Source organism: Odontesthes bonariensis, chromosome 13 (genome assembly GCF_027942865.1).
Source record: "Odontesthes bonariensis isolate fOdoBon6 chromosome 13, fOdoBon6.hap1, whole genome shotgun sequence".
In the NCBI taxonomy this organism is placed as follows: domain Eukaryota; kingdom Metazoa; phylum Chordata; class Actinopteri; order Atheriniformes; family Atherinopsidae; genus Odontesthes; species Odontesthes bonariensis.
Window position 1 is genome coordinate 27079934 of NC_134518.1, and position 15171 is coordinate 27095104.

At 37.0% G+C, this 15171-nt stretch overlaps 2 protein-coding genes across 2 annotated transcripts; one reads left to right on the plus strand and one right to left on the minus strand.

The window, feature by feature from the left end:
- The first annotated feature begins 767 nt into the window (after positions 1-767).
- On the plus strand, positions 768-2778 carry LOC142397369 (uncharacterized). Its single transcript, XM_075480722.1, has 6 exons — positions 768-810; positions 915-1241; positions 1522-1878; positions 1992-2114; positions 2416-2477; positions 2577-2778. Exons 1-6 carry the CDS (start codon positions 768-770, stop codon positions 2697-2699), a joined length of 1035 nt encoding a protein of 344 aa, XP_075336837.1. The 3' UTR covers positions 2700-2778.
- Positions 2779-8740: 5962 nt separating this feature from the next.
- LOC142397173 (uncharacterized) lies at positions 8741-14797 on the minus strand. Its single transcript, XM_075480517.1, has 5 exons — positions 14788-14797; positions 9723-10079; positions 9495-9617; positions 9238-9299; positions 8741-9132 (listed from the first exon to the last, which is right to left on the minus strand). Exons 1-5 carry the CDS (start codon positions 14795-14797, stop codon positions 9010-9012), a joined length of 675 nt encoding a protein of 224 aa, XP_075336632.1. The 3' UTR covers positions 8741-9009.
- Between the last annotated feature and the right edge of the window lie 374 nt (positions 14798-15171).

A 15171-nucleotide genomic window follows, 5' to 3' on the forward strand; every position in this document is an offset into this window, starting at 1 on the left:
TGGATTCAGCTGTATAGATAATGGATGGATGGAGCTTCGCCTCCCTCGGCAATGTCTTCCAGAAGGCTGTGCCAGCTCCTGCTTAAGTCTAAGGAGATACTTAAAGAGAGGGATCATCTCTCCTCCTGCAATAGACTTCAGTTATAGACTTCAACTGTGGCTCTGACGAAGGTGATGAAGATTGAGGTAAAGCCTTTGGGAACTTCACCACCTTCTAGAGCAGGGAAGTCCAAAGTCGGTCCTCGAGGGTTGCTGTCCTGCAGATTTGAGATGTTTCCCTGCTTCAAAACACCTGATTTAGATGAAATGATGAAATGGATCTCTTCAAAAGATTGTTAAGTTCTGCACAAGCCTGCTCATGATGCATTGATCTGAATCGAGGATGTGGACATCCCTGTTCTAAAGCGTCTTTTCCTTGATGATGGCTCAAGGGAAGTATCACAGCCGACCCCCTTGGAAGTAGAAAGAGGGGTATCCAACCCGAAAGCACACAGAGAGTAGAGTATACAGTACAGTTATATACATATAAATTTATGTTATGTGAGTACGTATGTTTGTGTGTATACATTCTTCTTCGCTTTTCATGATCTATTTTTCTCTTGTTTAATTCATTTGAGATGCAGATGAATTCTGTTTCTTAAAGGATTTTATAAGACGGCACATACTATACATAGAGAGAAAGATCAGTGTGGCAGGAAATGCACTGACATAACCACACCTCTCTTTGTCACTTAAGAAGCTGGTCTTCCAATGAAGACAGTATCAAGATGATTCTGGTATGGGTTACACTGCTTCTTCTTCATCGAGGATGTAAGTACTATATACAGGAACAGAAATGTAATCTTCTCTTTATCATTTTGAATTTGAGTAATCCTTTTATAGTTTCACTTATACCTTCTTTCTCTTCCATGCAGATTCACTGGTTCCAGTGGTCACAGTTCAACTTGGGGAACCTGCGACTTTGACATGTGCTTTGCCCGATGAAAGGCAAAGTATTGAAAAACTTCAATGGTACAAGCAGAGTGCAGGAGATGCTCTGAAATCAATTGTGATGCTGTGGAAAAATGTAGACACAAAATATGGATCAGGGTTTTCTGCCTCGAAACTGTTGGCAACCCATAATGAGAAAAATATCACTCTGACAATTTTGAGGACAAGTAAAGAAGATGAAGGAATGTATCACTGTGCGGTCTTTGGATACGGTGATGATACTTGGAGTGGGACTTATTTGTCATTGAAAGGTAATTGTGTTATCTATGTATTTTTTGGAATTACTTTAAACCGTACACATGTTCTATTACACTGTAACAGGAAATGTTATTTAAGATTATGCGAGTATTAAGATATTGTGAGATAAGCTATAAAAAAAGTGTATTACTTGCTTTTAGCAGTGGAAGAAGTGCAAACTATCATGTCAATTTACATGTCCAAACTGGAAACACCCAGAATTTTTCAAGTATATAGAAGTTTTTATTTGTACGCCACAAATGAAACCTTTCTAATATGTTCTGTATCATACAGGAAACACTGAGAGGACGTCAAACTACACTGTTGTCCAGCAGCCGGCAGTATCAGATCCAGCTGGTCCAGGAGACTCATTGAGTCTGCAGTGTTCAGTCCTCTCTGACTCTGAGAACAAGACGTGTTCAGGAGATCTCAGCGTGTTCTGGTTCAGAACTGCATCAAATAAATCTCATCCACACATCATCTACTCTGATGGAAATGGACGTAATGAATGTGACAAAAGAGCTGCCACTCAGAGGAGATGTGTGTATCACTTCTCTAAGAGCATCAGCTCCTCTGATGCTGGGACTTACTACTGTGCTGTGGCCACATGTGGAGAGATACTTTTTGGAAATGGGGCTAAACCAGAGATTGGTAAGATTTTTTTACTGCATGATACTGAAGGTATTCTAAAAATTCTCCCAATGATAACATGACAAGTCTTTTCAGAGTAAATGATATGTACTCTTTTTTTCTTTGTTTTCCAGAGAAAACAAGTTCTGAATTCAACATGCTGGTGATCATAACAATCTGCTTTGGCATTTCTGTGATTGTAAATGTTTTTTTCATCTGTTATAAAACACCAAGAGCAGCAAATGGAAAATATAAAGGTAAGTGTTGTTCACTGAACTCAGAAATGTAATACTTTATTCAAGGTAGTCTTAGTATACAAGACAGAAGAAACAACAATGTAGTGTTATTGAATGAAATCATAGATATGAGTAGATGTATAACATATTGTCACTAAATTTATGAACCCAATTTGAGTCTGCTTTTTGATGTATGTTCGAAGTTTCTTTCATAAAAGTTTAATCTGTTATCAACTACTTTAAATTATACTTTGAGTCAGCTTTGAATCATCTCTGAAAAGTCAGAATGAATACATGACACTCTCATTTTATTATTTATTAGGGAGAGAAAACAGGTCTTCACAAGGAAGACATGACAACTCGATCCAACCAGAAGACGATTTAGTAAGTAATGATATGAAATCACTTAATTTCCTGTTGCACTGAAATATTTACTTACAGCTTGATGTAACAATATGAAATGAAATTTAATCTGCTGCTCAGACTGAAGGTGGACGTGATCTGAACTACGCTGCGTTGCATTTCTCTGGAGGGAAAGCTACAAGAGGAAAGAAGAAGAAAGAGTTGACGACAGAAGAAAGTGTATATTCATATGTTAGATCCTGAATATCAATGTATGTCTCTGTAAATGGATATATGCCGAAATAGACTCTGATATACACTCACAATATGAGTAAATAATAAATGTTGCAGGTTCAATCTTAACTTTGAGAGAGAGCTGTGAAAAACAAATTTGTATAATCTGATGTTTTTATTAAAAAAAAAAAAGAGTCTTCTGTGTCTTTTAGGAAATGATCAGAATCAGAATCAGAATCAGCTTTATTGGCCAGGTTTGACTAAACAAACAAGGAATTTGACTCCGGTAACTTCACTCACAAAGTACAACACTCAACAATAACATGAAATAATAAAAATTAGAAATGCAGAGCAGTAAGAGTTGAATTTAATTCAATTTAATTCATCCGACTCTAATTTGCAATGTACTACATTTATAGTTTTTCTCAAGCCTAAAACCTTGAAGCCTGTCATTTTTTTGTGTTAAACCTCTAACATAAAATAATATAATATCAGTTTAAAGAAAACATATTTTGTTAATGTGATGAGATGAGATGAGATTCAACTTTATTGTCATTACACATGTAGCATAACGAAAAGTAGGTTTTGGCATCTCACCAGAAGTGCAAATAGCAGCAATAAATAAATAGTGCATTTTTACAGATGAATAATTACAGATGAATGAAATGAAATGAAATACAGTGCAATGAAATACAAATAAATATACGGATTAAAGTGCAGTGGTAATATATACATCTATGTTGACAGATTTGGGAGGAGAGATTGGGGAGCAGAGTTCAAAAGGCAGACAGCTCTGGGGAAGAAGCTGTTCTTCATTCTGCTGGTTCTGCTCCGGAGGCTTCGAAGGCGCCTACCGGAGGGCAGGGGGACAAACAGTCTGTGCGCAGGGTGGGAGGAGTCCTTGAGGATGCTGCGAGCACGACGCACGCAGCGTTTCCTCTGGATGACCTCAATAGCAGGGAGTGGAGACCTTGTGATGCGCTGGGCGGTTTTCACCACCCGTTGTAGTGATTTCCTGTCTGTGACGGAGCAGTTACCATACCACACAGTAACACAGTTGGTCAGGATGCTCTCTATCACACAGCTGTAAAAGTTTCTGAGGACATCTGAAGACAGGTGGTGTCGCCTCAGGAAAAAGAGGCGCTGGTGAGCCTTTTTTATAAGACTGGAGGTGTTAGTGGTCCAGGAGAGGTCCTCTGAGATGTGGGTCCCCAGAAACTTAAATCTGGAGACACGTTCAACAGCCATCCCATTTATGTGAATGGGGTCGTGTGTGCTCCCTCTTTTTGTCCTGAAGTCCACAATGAGTTCTTTTGTTTTGCTGGTGTTGAGGTGCAGGTTGTTGTTTGAACACCAGGCGGCCAGATGCTGTTCCTCCTCCCTGTAGGCTGTCTCATCGTTGTTGCTGATGAGGCCGATCACCGTTGTATCATCTGCAAACTTGATGATGGCGTTAGACCCATGTACAGGTCTGCAGTCATAGGTGAACAGGGAGTAGAGGAATGGGCTCAGAACACAGCCCTGTGGTACGCCTGTGTTGAGTGTGGTGGTGGTGGAGCAGGTGTGTCCTGACCTAACAAACTGAGGTCTGTTGGTCAAAAAGTGTGCTGAAACGTAGATCATGAAAATATGACTGAAATTATTTGTGAATGTTTCAATGTTACTGGCCTGGATATGGGCTCAGTCAATGAAAAAGCAACTGCACAAACAAACAGATTCTCAGTAGTGTAACATACCTTTATGTATAAAACCTGCTTCTGATATTCCTGTAAGTTACCTTCCATGCATTAACTGAACTGATGTTCAAGTAAAACTGAGACTTCAGAGCTTTGAGTTCTCAAACTGTGTAGTTTCCGAAGTTCTAGTCTCAAGGAAATACAGTTTAAAATCAATGTGCAACTCCGTCTAGTGGCAAAATGACGAACCTCCATGAAAACTTAATCCAAGCTTTTTCAGGATGACATGATTTTCTCTTTTTTTTTCACATATGAAAATATCAGACTACAAGAATGAAAGCATTTTAGAGCATGTTTATAATTTCAACAGACAAAGTCTGAGATTGGAGGTCAGAGGAGTTTGGTGGTGCAGCTACATACCATCAGTCAGTCTGAGTTAATTTTCTGTCCCAACAACTAATGGTATGATATACCTTACTTTGAACATCGTTTTTGGTTACATTCTTTGTTTCCTTATACTTTAAGTCACAGTTTGGTGTTTATTTAAAACTGGGTGGATGAGGTGAAGAAAACATCATGACTTTGATTAAAATAGACACCGTAATAATACTCAAAGTCAAAGGCCATTGACAATATAAAAGGCCAATATATATACATTTTGGAAAGACTGGTTAGCCTGTTTCTGTTGCATAAGTACAAAAATGATGCATTACATTTATTACAAAGATGTAGGTCTTTGCCTTTTATATTCCAATGGGCTTTAACTTCAAGTTTGATTCTATCTCTAGAGCTCAGCAAAGGCAACTGTTTGTAATCTTACCAGGAACAGGGGAGAAGGATGGTTTCACGCTTACCTCAGCTAATGGTGTCCTAAAGTCTGAGATTTTTTCTGAAAGCAAACCTCGTTATTATCGTGTTAACTTGTTAATTATTTAACGCCAATAAATATTTTATCTCGTATTAACGCAGGTTTTATTATTATTATTATTTTTATATATATTTTATTATTTTCTTTATCTTATTATTATTTAATTTTATTTTATTATTGTAAAAGTCTGTTGCTGTCTGCTGCGAACCGGAAAAGAAAGTAATCGGCGGATCCACCAAACATGGAGAAGGGTACGGAACTTTTACTCGGCCATTTTCATTTTAAAGTTCTTCCAGACGGCGGAGTCGACAGAACCAAAGTCACCTGTAAACACTGCCAATATGCCGCCCATTAATTGGATGCGAGACATCAACACCATAGAACTAAATGTTCACGTAAACAAAGTAAAAGACAACATTAGTTGTTGTAATCATTAAAGAAATAGCATTCTTAGCATTGTCGCTGGTACCAATAAATAATCAAAGTAATACTGGACACTTTAGCCTGCTTCTCAACCAGCGGCAGAGTCATTCCCCAGAGGCAATCTTCAAGGTCAAAACTAGGATTCTTTAACTTCCACTTCTCCTATGAATCACATTTACACAGTTACAGCAAACACCACGAAGCATGGAGTGATAAAATAAAAATAAATTAGCAGGTAACATCACGTTACAGGTGCTCCTCGGTCTCTGTGTGAAGCTCACGGAGCTAACCGGCGCTACTTCCTGTTTAACTTGTTTTAACATAAAAGCATAAAAGTACGGTGGCCGACACGTGCAAACGCGCTGCAAACGGCGAAACAAATCCAACAGTAAAACGCTGCAATAGAAAAATGCGGCAATCACAAAAACGACCGGAGCACACGCGCTGCAAACCCCAAAACACATGCAAGAGAAAAATGTGCTGCAAAATTCAAAACACATGCAAGAGAAAAATGCGCTGCAAAATTCAAAACACAACGGAAGTTCGCCAGGCCACTAGGGGGTCTCGACCAGTGGGATAGGGGATTGACTATGGGAGATCTACCATATTAAAGCGGCAGTCTGCAACTCTTTTTCAAGCATAATGCTTGGAACTGTCCGGGGATTCTGAAAGTAGTACATTAAATACCCCAATACAAAAAAAAAAAGAGTTCTCTAGGTCCCCTATATGTCCCGCTAGGTCCCTCCAAAGCCAGCAGGTTTATTTACAAAATTGCAGACCGGACCGGTAAAAGGTAACCAATCAGGTTACGAGCTGGGCTCTGCTGCCTGTCAATCACCGATTGTGCACGCGCGATACAAGGTAGGCTCGTCCCCACGCTTATTTATCTAGACTATTGAACTTCATTACGGGCTAGTCTACTTACTGTGTCTTCCATGATCGCAAATGACAGGTGAGTTGATGAATGAGGAGTCGTGTAGGTGCATCTGGCGTGCACGTAGACGTGCACGAGTTCTCATGTGTTTTGAAGGGGCGGGACAGGAAGTTGAATAACTTTTTATTTTTCGGTTAAAAAATAAGCATTTCTTGCATTTTGCGACTACAGAGGTCACCGTTTTCAACTTCAAGCGTTCTGATAGATCATGTAAACTCTTAAAATGCCAAAAAGTAGGACTTTACGTATGACAACAACAAATCTTGCAGACTGCAGCTTTAATGAAAGAGAAGAAAGTCAAAAGGTACGTTGTCATTTATGTCTTTTTTAAACACTTGGCCGTAATATTTTACTTTATTATAGAAGAGCAGCGGAGTTATGTCGCTATAATAAGGTAAAAGATTACGTTCAAGTGTTTAAAAAAGACATAAATGACAACGTACCTTTTGACTTTCTTCTCTTTCATTAATATGGTAGGTCGAGACACCCTAGTGGCCTGGCGAACTTCCATTGTGTTTTGAAGTTTGCAGCGCATTTCTCTCTTGCATGTGTTTTTAAGTTTGCAGCGTTTCTTTCTTCCATGTGTTTTTAAGTTTGCAGCGTTTCTTTCTTGCATGTGTTTTGAAGATTGCAGCGTTTCTTTCTTGCATGTGTTTTGATGTTTGCAGCGTTTCTCTCTTGCATGTGTTTTGATGTTTGCAGCGTTTCTCTCTTGCATGTGTTTTGAAGTTTGCAGCGTTTCTCTCTTGCTTGTGTTTTGGGGTTTGCAGCGCGTGTGCTCCGGTCGTTTTTGTGATTGCCGCATTTTTCTCTTGCAGCGTTTTACTGTTGGATTTGTTTCGCCGTTTGCAGCGCGTTTGCACGTGTCGGCCACCGTATTAAAAGTATTTCAAAATAAATGTAAAAAAACCTCCTGCATTTACAGCCAAGTTGAATTATCTTATCGCCGTAGTAGTTCCAGTCTAAAATATCACTTAAAGGCAAAACACACAACTGATACCAGCAAGTCATTCAAGGAAACAGACAGTGGAGCGAGGCTTCTACATAAAAACTACATAAAGATGCTGATGTTAAAAGTGTGTTTGCACAAAAAATGTTATGGCACTTTCATTCATATGGCAGTACATTTAAAATAAAACTAAATGCTAAAAGCTATACACTACTTTTGAATTAATATTTGGATTTTGCGTACAAATGCGATTAATCGTGATTCATTGACTGAGCTCATTCATGTAACAAAACAGGAAGCTCCATCATGTAACCTCACATATCCAGGCCAATAACATGGAAACATTCACAAATCATTTCAGTCATATTTTCATGATCTATGAGTCAGACTTTAAGAAAATGCTGCTGCTAGAGTTTTAACTCGGACTAAGAGATCTGAACACATCACACCAGTTTTGAAATCTTTACACTGGCTTCCAGTCAGTCACAGAATAGATTTTAAAAGCCTGCTGATGGTTTACAAATCCCAAAACGGTTTAGGCCCAAAATACATCTGTGATATGTTCAGAGAATATAAACCCAGCAGAGCTCTTAGATCCAAGGACTCAGGTCAGCTGGTCCAGTCCAGAGTCCAGACTAAACATGGAGAAGCAGCATTTAGCTGTTATGCTGCAAACAAGTGGAACAAACTGCCAGTGGAGATTAAACTTTCACCAAATGTATACATTTTTAAATCCAGGTTAAAACCATTTCTTTTCTCATGTGTCTATGCATGAAATATCTTTTAATTTATCTAGACTGTTGCTTGTTTTTAAATTCATTGAAATTATTTTATTTGTTTCTCTTTATATTCTTTTATGTATTTTTAATGCTTCTTCCACTCCCTGCTGCAATGCTTTTATTTTATGTAAAGCACTTTGAATTGTTTTGTACATGAAATGTGCTATATAAATAAATTTGATTTGATTTGAAAATATGTTTACTTTAAACTGATATGATATTATTGATATAATTAGTTTAAAGATGTTTAACAAAAGAAATGACAGGCTTTAAGGCTTTAAGCTTGAAAACAACCATAAATGTAGTACAGTGCAAATGAGAGTGGGATCATTTCCTGAGACATTAGAATAAGAAGACACAGAAGACTCCTTTTTTTTTTTTTTTAATAAAACAAGCAGATTATTTGATTTTGTTTTTCACGGACAATTTTAGAGACATCAATTAACCAAACATGCATGTTTTTGGACAGTGGGAGGAAGCCGGAGGACCCCGAGAGAAGCCACGCATACACGGGGAGAAGATGCAAACTTAAGAAGACTCATTCTATTTATTTTTAATTCCCTTTAAAAGAGCAGATTGTGTGATTTTGTTTTTCACAACTCTCTCTCAAAGTTAAGATTGAACCTACAACATTTATTATTTACTCATATTGTGAGTATATATCAGAGTCTATTTCGGCATTTATCCATTTACAGAGACATACATTGATATTCAGGATCTAACATGTGAATATACACTTTCTTCTGTCGTCAACACTTTCTTCTTCTTTCCTCTTGTAGCTTTCCCTCCAGAGAAATGCAACGCAGTGTAGTTCAGATCACGTCCACCTTCAGTCTGTGCAGCAGATTAAATTTCATTTTAACTTCATATTGTTACATCCAGCTGTAAGTAAATATTTCAATGCAACAGCAAATTAGGTGATTTGGTATCATTACTTACTAAATCATCTTCTGGTTGGATCGAGTTATCATGTCTTGCTTGTGAAGGGTTGCTTTCTCTCCCTGATAAATAATAAAATAGGAATGTCACAAACATGGAGAATGAAACAGTGTTAATTATTTTAGTGACAATATGTCATACATCTACTCATATCTGCAATTTTATTCCATGACACAAACGATGGTTTGTTCTACTTTATATACTAAGACTACCTTGATTAGAGATTTGAAATTTTAAGTTCAGTGAACAACACTTACCTTTATAGTTTCCATTTGCTGCTCTTGGTGTTTTATAACAGATGAAAAAAACATTTACAATCACAGAAATGCCGAAGCAGATTGTTATGATCACCAGCATGTTGAATTCAGAACTTGTTTGCTCTGGAAAAAGAAGAGTACATATCATCGCCAAAAAAAACTTAATTGTTTATATCATTGGAAGTTTCTTAAAAATACCTCCAGTATTATGCAGGAAAAAAATCATACCGGTTTCCAGTTTAGCCCCATTTCCAAAAAGTATCTCTCCACATGTGGCCACAGCACAGTAGTAAGTCCCAGCATCAGAGGAGCTGATGTTCTTAGAGAAGTGATACACACATCTCCTCTGAGTGGCAGCTCTCTTGTCACATTCATTACGTCCGTTTCCATCAGAGTAGATGATGTGTGGATGAGATTTATTTGATGCAGCTCTGAACCAGAACACGCTGAGATCTCCTGAACACGTCTTGTTCTCAGAGTCAGAGAGGACTGAACACTGCAGACTCACTGAGTCTCCTGGACCAGCTGGATCTGATACTGCCGGCTCCTGGATAACAGTGTAGTTTGATGTTCTCTGAGTGTTTCCTGTATGATACAGAACACATTAGAACATTTTAGTTGCTGTCATATATAAAGACACTTATAATAACTTCTGGTTGTTTCCAGTTTGTTTTAACATGTAAAATTTGCAGGACGTCACAGTTTGCATCTGACGTATTCTTCCACTGACAAAAGCTATGTACCCTATAAAACTTACATCTAAATATATAAATACTTGTATAATCTTATATAACAAAATTAAATAATATTGTATAGTTGCAAACGTTTATTTTTTAAGTAATTAAAAAAGTTGCATAGATAATGGTTTAAAAAGTTACGTAGGTAACATAATTACCTTTTAATGACAAATAAGTCCCACTCCAAGTAACAGCAGCATATCCAAAGACTGCACAGTGATACATTCCTTCATCTTCTTTACTTGTCCTCAAAATTATCAGAGTGCTATTCTTCTCATTGTATGTTGTCTTCAGGTTTGAGGCAGAAAACCCTGGTCCATATGTCGGTTTATATATTTTCTGCAGCATCACAATTGATTTCAGAGTCTCCCCTGCACTCTGCTTGCACCATTGAAGTTTTTCAGTACTCCACCTTTCACCATGCAAAGCACATGTCAAAGTCGCAGGTTCCCCAAGTTGAACTGTGACCACTGGAACCAGTGAATCTGCATGAAAGAGAAAGAAGGTATAAGTGAAACTATAAAAGGATTACTCAAATTCAAAATAATAAAGAGAATATCACATTTCTGTTCCAGTTTATACGTAAAACTATAGAGACTAACTCACATTTTAAATTAAAAACACACAAAAAAGGGAGAATGAACGATCACAAGTCATGCTGATACTTCAATAAGAGAATAGCACATTTCTGTTCCTGTATATAGCACTTACATCCTCGATGAAGAAGAAGCAGTGTAACCCATACCAGAATCATCTTGACACTGTCTTCATTGGAAGAACAGCTTCTTAAGTGACAAAGGGAGGTGTGGTTATCCAGAGCATCAGATTCGTCTGATTGGTTATCTCGGGGCATTTCCTGCCACTGATCTTTGGCTCTATGTATAGTGTGTACGTGTATGTGTGTGTGTGTATTTCTTGGATGTTAAACAGTTTAAATGAAGGTTAGTAATCTATTACCTTTACTGATCAGGATGTAAAAGTGGAACACGATCAATCACACGTTTAATGTGCATATAGATACCTAAATGAGACATTATCACATCATAATTCCTGTATAGCCCATTTACATCCCTGACGGACAAAAAAAATAAAAAATTAAACCCATTCGAGAATAATCTTGAAAAGGTATTTCCTGGTTAAGTTCATGAGACACAGAGGGCACATGTTGCAGCTGATGTTTGCTTCTGGTTCACATTCTGATTCGTGAATTAAAGGAATTTGCATAAAGGACCAGTTCCCTGCCCCTTTGGCATATAGCTCATCCTACACTAGGTCCTGTATGAAAGCCACAGTGTTAAAACGTGTCAAATCCGGACTGATTTCTTTATAAAAGATATAGATTCTATAAAACATACTTTGTGATTTGTGAAACCTTTATTTGATTTATGAAAATGCAGAAAAGCCCCATGTCACTGCTTGTTACGCATGTAGGTCATGTTAAACAAGGTCCTGTCTGAAAACTACAACAATAAGATTGGCCAAATACTTTTTTGAAATTCAAGTTTTTATTGAACTTTTCAAAGGCTTGGTACATGGCAAATTTAATGTTTCTCCATCAAGGAACAAATGTAGTGTATAATTAACAATAAACTCTGGTGACATACTCAACATATTTTTCTCTCATAACCACACACACACAAAAAAGGAGAAATAGCTAGCAAATACAAAAGAAGGTGGGTATGTAATAATATCAACTACTATGTACATATATCTGTATACACGCACACCTGCACACCTGTATACACTCATACACTCATACTGTCATGCCAGGTCTATGTATCCGTTCTTTGTTCCTGCTTTATTTTGGTAGTCACTTCCTGTCACAGTCTTATTGTCGTCATCCTAATTATCCTCACCTGTGTATCCTTGTCTCCCTCTCTTTTTGTGGAGTAAAATAGCTGTCAAAATGTTCGTGTGCATAAACTAGAAATGCATGCATATGTTTTGATGTTCGTATGCATAAACTAGAAATGTGTGCATAAACTAGAAATGCATGCATAAATGAGTCCAAAAGTTTTGACATCAAGAATTACGAGTTACGAATTACGAGTTACGCATGCAAGTTCTCTTTTTTTTTTTTTTTTAAACTTTATTAGTAATTCAACAAAATAACAGTTTACAAATGTGAGCATAACGCCAAAAAGAAGATAGCCAGGTGGAGCATAGGAATAATAATAAAAAGAAGATGACCTTCATGATGCACAAAAAATAAAAAATAAAATAAAAAATAAAAAAAATTAGGAATTATGACAACAGTTCGTATGACAACAAGTGATGACATATTTTTGACAGTAAAGTCACGGCAGAGAACTTGAATGCGTACTAAAAAAGCAAAAACAACTATATGGGCCTGTTCCCAACTTGGGATTTTGGACGAACTGTTGTCATAATTCCTAATTTTTTTTATTTTTTATTTTATTTTTATTTTTTGTGCATCATGAAGGTCATCTTCTTCTTTTTATTATTATTCCTATGCTCCCCCTGGCTATCTTCTTTTTGGCGTTATGCTCACATTTGTAAACTGTTATTTTGTTGAATTACTAATAAAGTTTAAAAAAAAAAAGAAAAAAAAAGAGAACTTGCATGCGTAACTTGTAACTCGTAATTCGTAACTCGTAATTCTTGATGTCAAAACTTTTGGACTCATTTATGCATGCATTTCTAGTTTATGCATACGAACATCAAAACATATGCATGCATTTCTAACTCGGAATTCGTAACTCGTAACTCGTAACTCGTAATTCGTAATTCGTAACTCGTAATTCTTGATGTCAAAACTTTTGGACTCATGCATGCATTTCTAGTTTATGCACACATTTCTAGTTTATGCACACGAACATTTTTGACAGCTATTTTACTCCATATCTTTTTAGTGTATTTATACCCAAGCCTTTGTCTTGTTCGTTGCGTGTTCGTCTTGTCATTTTGTCATCCGTTGAAGCATTTATTTCAAGTCTAGCTTTCACGTCATTTTACCCCTTTGCATGTTTTTTGACCAGAGATTTTGCCAGCCGATTTTAAACCTTTGCCTTTCTACTCTTGCCTACCCGTGTACCAGACCTTGGAATTATTAAACCGACACTGATTTTGGAATACTGTCTGTCTGAGTCGTGCATTTGAGTCCAGCAGTTCGGAGCGTGATACATACTTGCTACCACATACATAATGTATACTGTTTATGTTGCTGGGGTATAAAGTATTACAGGATCCCATTTGAAACAAAAAACAAAACAAAACAAAAAACAACACAATTCTAGTGAGGGTCTTTATCCACCTTTATGTAGTCCCAAAACCTGTCCCAGGGGGTCACCCCCTCCCCCCTGTCATCACTTAATCTATTACGCATACATTCATAGGATGCAGTATCAGTCATTGCACAGACCCATTCTTTCACCTGCGGAGATACTGATGCCTTCCAATGTCTTAAAATGACTCGACAAGCTGTTGTTGTACGCACCGAAATTACTGAAAAATTATAGGTAGCTGAGGTTTATCCCCCAGTAAGCAGAGCTCTGGATTTGAGGAGATTTGTGCTCTGAGCCACATTCCCACATACAGTGAAGGAAAGTTCCAGTTTCCTCTTTGCATTTCCAACACAGATCATCACCCAGTAGTTTCATCCCATACAATCTAGAGATGGTTTATAGTATCCATGTAATACGTTATATTGTGTAAGTTGCCTCTCTCACATATTTACCACAATCAGCAACAATTATTAACCATTTATCTCTTTCAATCTCTCCACCAAGGTCCCTCTGCCAGATCATCTTTAACTGGTTAGAGTCATTGCTGAGGGAAGAGTTAGCAATTTGGTTAAACTTAAAGGATTTTTGATTTCTAAGTGGAAGTTTCATATAGTCTATCACCATGTTATCAGTTATATTGTATGGCTTTGGGATAATACAACTCCTTATTTGCAAAAATAAAAGTAATCTTTTCCCATCAAACAAAATTTCTGCAGCAGCTTATCATATGACAAAAACACCCCTTCTTCAAATAGATCATTAATGGTGCTTAAACGTCTGATGTGCCACTGTTTCCAAAACACTTTCCAATTCAGACATCACGATTATACCACAATGATGAATAACTTTGTAAAGTGTATTTGAGTTTTAACATTTTATGTACTCTGCTCCAGACGTCCATTGAATGCAGAAGTATTGGATTTGTGATTTTAGACCTTTTTTGTGATAACACCTCCATGGGTATGAAAGGCAAGCATATCTCCTTTTCTACTTCCATCCTCTGTAGCTGTCCAGTATCTTGCTAGTTTGGCCCTCTCAAATGCTACATAATATATCCTAAGATCTGGGAGGCCCAGCCCTCCCTTCTCTTTTATATGCACATAACTTTCTTAGTTTTAGTCGTGGTCTTTTCCCACCCAATAGAAAATGTTTTATGACATCATCCAGTTGTCTAAAGGTGGTAGATGGTATCTTTTTCTTAATTTGATTTTTAAATTTATTTTTTATAATACCTTTATTGAATTTTCTTTGTAAAAAAGACATACAAGAAAAAAAAAGTGGACAAGAGTGTAAAATAATGCAAAAGTGTACCAACATACATCGTCAGGTCCAATTTTCATTCAGGTAGATGGTATCTTAATTGGCAGCATCATTGTCACATAACTGAATTGTGGGACGACTATCAGTTTTACCACATTCATTTTTCCCCACAATGTGAGTTTTATTTTTTCCCACTTATCAAGAGATCAATCAAATCTTGACTGAACTACTCTACAGAGGATATAGATTATTTAAAAGACACTTTGACACTATTATTTTGATACTTGAATATTTTCTTTTTTAATACTTAATCTGTATTTTAAATAAATTAATTTGTGTCATCTCAACAATCTTTCTTCTTACATGTGCCATCTGTTCCCCTCCTGCTCATGTACTCGGCTGTTTTACATTAGCTTTAGTATTGCTTCCCTTTAG